Source organism: Mastomys coucha, chromosome X, assembly GCF_008632895.1.
Source record: "Mastomys coucha isolate ucsf_1 chromosome X, UCSF_Mcou_1, whole genome shotgun sequence".
Lineage (NCBI taxonomy): Eukaryota > Metazoa > Chordata > Mammalia > Rodentia > Muridae > Mastomys > Mastomys coucha.
The window spans coordinates 132,650,191-132,655,126 of record NC_045030.1 but is presented as its reverse complement, the minus strand read 5'-3'; the positions used below and the strand labels follow the sequence as shown (position 1 = coordinate 132,655,126).

General features: G+C 34.9%; 1 protein-coding gene across 2 annotated transcripts in view; it reads right to left on the bottom strand.

Moving 5' to 3' along the window:
- The window catches only part of Radx (RPA1 related single stranded DNA binding protein, X-linked), a 77,601-nt gene that overhangs the window by 61,038 nt on the left and 11,627 nt on the right, over nt 1-4,936 (bottom strand). For both annotated transcript variants that reach the window (XM_031376279.1, XM_031376280.1), the window contains exons 2-3: nt 3,665-3,807; nt 1,353-1,545 (exon numbers count right to left, since the gene is read on the bottom strand). In XM_031376279.1, the coding sequence (XP_031232139.1) occupies nt 1,353-1,545; nt 3,665-3,807 (336 nt within the window). The remainder of the gene's footprint in view (nt 1-1,352; nt 1,546-3,664; nt 3,808-4,936) is intronic.

Below are 4,936 nucleotides of genomic sequence, written 5' to 3'. Positions count from 1 at the left end.
CTCTCTCTCTCTCTGTTTCTTTGAAACAAAGTCTTACTACAGAGAAAGGCTGGCTTTGAACTTGTCCTCCTGCCTTATCCTGCCAAGAGACAGGATTACAAGGATGCACTAGCACAGATGAATACAATATTTTTGATCTTTAGAAATACATATTATTACTGAAGGGTTAAGGATACAAAGCTATGCAATTATGTATGATGGCTGTTGCTTTCGCCCAAATGGAAAAGTGTGTGTGTGTGTGTGTGTGTGTGTGTGTGTGTGTGTGTGTTTAGAGGAAGAATTAAGTAGCAAAAATAAAATTAATAATTAATGAGTTGAGGTAATATGGGAGTTCTTTATCATATTTATTCAACTGTGAGTTTTAAGATTATTTCAAAATGCAACTTAACCTCGTATGTAGAAAAACTACATGCTGTTTTCTCCCTCCTTCAGTTTTGTTTCAATTAGTACAGTTATAAAACTATACTTTAAGGATTATAAACTTTATCCTAATCTATATATCTTTTCTATGCTTCCCTGAGTTAACTACTGCCTCAGTGTTTGTCATTCACCTGAAAAGCTTATTAATCTTACATATGTATCTGTATCTATAAAGATAGACTGTGTAGTTATGTTTATATATTGGTACATTATGTAATATTTTATAACATCTACTTTATATTATTCCACAATATCATTCATAATTTCTTGATTTATAATGTCCATTATGTAAAAAAAATAAAGGTATTAAATGATAAAGTTAACAAGGATCAGCAAGATGGTTCAGTGGATTGAAAGCACTTGCCGTGTAAACCTGATCGTTTGAGTATGATCCTCTCAGATCACAAGGTGGATAGGAAGAACAGCTCCCAAAGTTCTTCTCTAACTTCTACAAGCACATACAAACACACACACACACACACACACACACACACACACACACACACACACATACACACACGGGGGAGGGAGAAGGAGATGGGGGAAAAGGCAGGCTCACAATACACATCATACACACATAGACAATAATAAAATATTTTTCATTTAATAAAAATCCTTGTAATATAGTACTTAATTGTAATTATAAAATGTACTCAAGTGATTAACTTAACATTACATACCAAAACTGAACAAAAACAAATTTAAGTTTATCCCAAATGGAGCTCATTCTTTGGTCAACAACAAATGCCTTAATAAATGCACTAATAAGTTAATGTGTTTATTAATTCAGTAACTGCTTACAATTTTATAAAGGAATTTAAGTTTGCCAGTTTCTAACAGCTTCAGTAATTCTTACAGATTTTTGCCTGATACAGTTTGCAGGGCCATATAAGCAAGACAGCTATGAGAGAACAATTAGTTAGATACTTAACCCATTGTAGAAATTAGTTTCATCTGTGGATCCACAGGGTCAGGCTGGATTCTTAATGGATAGCTCTTCTTCACAGAATAATCTTGAAGCAGAAGAATCAAGCCCACTCTCAAACTTTTGTACCACTCTGGACACAAAGCATTCCACATAATCACTGATACCATGCCTGAACTGTCAGCAACCTCCAAATATGTCTAGAGAAAGAGGGTAAAAGCATATATACATTTGCTATTTTTATCTATATGGGTGGTGCATAAGGTATTATCTGTGAATTTTTATAGTGACAGAAAAATGTCAGTTAAAATTTACATTTTATGAGTAAATAGTTAACTCAGTTGTTAACTGTTAAGATTGCTAAGCTAAAAGAGAGACTGCTACAAGATACTGGAAGTCAGAGAGATAGAACTAACTTACTCTGTGATTATAAACTTCAAAGGCACAGAGTAAATCCTAGTTATGTTTACTTTTCCCATAATGCTTAACATAGTACCATACATAGAGCAACCACACAGTGTAGTCATCAGAAGAATTAGGTAAGCCTCATATTTTGAAGACCTTCATAGCATTCTTCATCATTTGCAAGGCTGAAGGACCTTGCTATTATTCACTGATTCTACAGCATTTTTAGATAGTCATTGATTAGACATATTCCCATCAGTGCTCTGATACATGAACTCTACTTATACTGGCATCTCAGAATTTGTTATGAATAGTGTGGGAATTATTTCTGTTATATTACTTAGCAGGAAGAAATACTAATGTCAATGTTATTATTGCTCAGTTTGGGTATGGTTAAATATTTTGAAACAAAAAGTGTGTTCTATGTTTTAAAACATAAAGATGGACAACACTGGTTATATCTAAAGAACAGTAGCCCAAGTTTTCTCTAGCTCTTCTAACTTCTTTTCAAATGACGTTATAGTCTAAGATCCTTTTTCTTTTTTTGTTAATTCATTTCTTCAGTCATCAAACATATATCAAGTCCATATTGCCCTCCAGATACTATGTCATGCACAGAGTAGGATGAATAGCTGAATCTGACACTATCCCTGACAATAGCTAAAGCAGAGGACTTGGTATGTGTCTGAAACACAGTTAAACTATTTATCCATATTAAGAAATTGTATCCTCATGTCAGCTCTGTAACATTTATAATCAGCACTTCTGTTTTGATGATTAGAAAAGTGAAGCTTTAAGATGACAAATAGCTAATGCCATAAAGACATGATACAGCTGAGATTTGAAACCAGTTCACATGAATAAGAAGCTAGTGTGCAACATAAGACACACACACACACGCATATTTGTGTAATATATGATAGATATGTGTATATGTGATTGAAATATAAAATTTTATGTATGACTTACACAGTAACCAGAGAGGGGATGACATTAACCATGTTAACAGTAGATAATCTGAGTGCTAAAATCTTGGATAACATTATTCTCTTAATATACCTTAGGTTTTCTCTTAATTTGCTTCCATAAGCATACACAACTTTCACAATCTGAACTTAATAAAACACCTAAGCTAACTCTTGATACATGGAAAACTATAGTGTAATATTAAGTAAAAAAAGGCAGAGCATAAATATATATACATATTGTACATATATTATACATAAATATTATACATGTATTATATGTATACATAAAAATTACATATACATTATACATATAAATAAGATCTCATAGCACTATATGGTACAGAGCTAAGTTAAAAGGAAAGTGTAGGAGTGGAGTGACAATTAGAACATTACTAAGTGAATTGTGAGGTGAAGAAAAGGCCAACCAATTGCATTGAGAAGTAAATGAAAGGCAAGAAAGAAGAGAAGCAAAAATGGTCCCAGGATGTGTTTTCCTTTTAAAAAGTTTGACTAGAGACTAGAGCCTGCTTACATGTTGGTAACAAAAAGCACAGAGAAGAAAAGCTTAAAGACAAAAGGGTGAAAGAGACCAGCTAGATCAGGAATCTAAAAAGCGAGTGTACCTATGTCTCATATATAGATATAGTTTTTTTTTTTTTCCTTTGAAATACATTTTGTGTTGCTGGGAACTGAAACGAACCAATGGCCTTGTACATATTAGGCCAGTTCTCTAACACTGAGCTATATGCCAAATTCCAAAGAAGTTTTAAGAGAAAAATCACCTTGAAAATTACTTTGAAGTTAAAAAAAAAACTCTATATACATTCAAAATTATTAAAGTATGCCTGTGGAGTGTTATTTAAACAATTTTTGCCATAGAGATTTATATGTGCATGTTAAATGTATACATTTAAATGAACATATGTTATTTTTGCATTACTTGTACCTGATATGGCTCAATCATCTTTTTATTAGGTTTTCCATAGTATCGCAGTTTTGACTTGTGCAGGATCCTTACAAGCAAGGCAGGAAAGTTCTTTCTTTTATTCCAGGTCATCTCAAGATGAGAGAGAGAGATTATTTTGGTGTCTAAAATATAAAAAGATAAGAAATTGTATTTGTTATGCCATCATAGTTTCAAAGATCTATTCTAATGTTAAAAATTGTAGCCAGACCATATCTGGTGCAACTCATTCTTGTCAGCTAAGCTTTATAAATTAAAGCCCGACTATACAGTTCTTTATAGTTCTCTGTATATACATATAGCATATATAAAAATATAAATATAATATAAAATATATATATTATATATAATGTATATATACATATAAATAATATATATATATATAATATGTATAGGACTTACCATGCAGAATTAGATGAACACTTACATAAAATAAAAGTTTCTTCTTAATTTCTTTTTCCATACCAAACCATTTAATTAAATTATAAAAATCTTGAGTGGCTCAGGTTGCTTCCTGTCTCTCTGGGCTGGCCTGTGCCCTGAGCAAACCTTGGGTGGAAACTCTGCAGTCATTCCCAAAACACCTAGAGGAAGCTCCACTCCCAGGCGCTCTAACATGCCCAGGATCAGAGGTGAGGAAGACACTACATCTGTCCCAACACCAGGAGTAACTGGGACCAGCAGGACCCAGGCACACAGGAACTCTGCCAGCCCAGTGGCTCTGGTTGCTTCCTGTTTTTCTGGGCCAGCCTGTGCCCTGAGCAGACCTTGGGTGAAAGCTCCCCAGCCAGTCCCACAACACCCAGAGAAAGCTCCACTCCCAGGTGCTCTAACAAACCCAGGGTCACAGGATCTCAGAATCACAGGATCACAGAGACAGTTTGACTCTAAGGCGTTCTGACACAACCAGGATCACAGGAAGGACAGACTCCAGTCAGATTTAGCAAGGGCAGATAGCACTAGAGATAACCAGATGATTCGGGGCAAGCATAAAAATATAAGCAACACAAACCAAGGTTCCTTGGCATCATCAGAACTCAATACTCCCACCATTGCAAGTCCTGGACACACCATTACACCGGAAAAGCAATATTCAGATATAAAATCAACCTTGGGCACAAGCTCTGCAGCCAGTCCCCACAACACCCAGAGGAAGCTCCACTCCCAGGCGCTCTGACACTCTCAGGAGATGGCTCAGTGGGGAAGAGCACCGACTGCTCTTCAGAAGGTCATGAGTTCAAATCCCAGCAACCA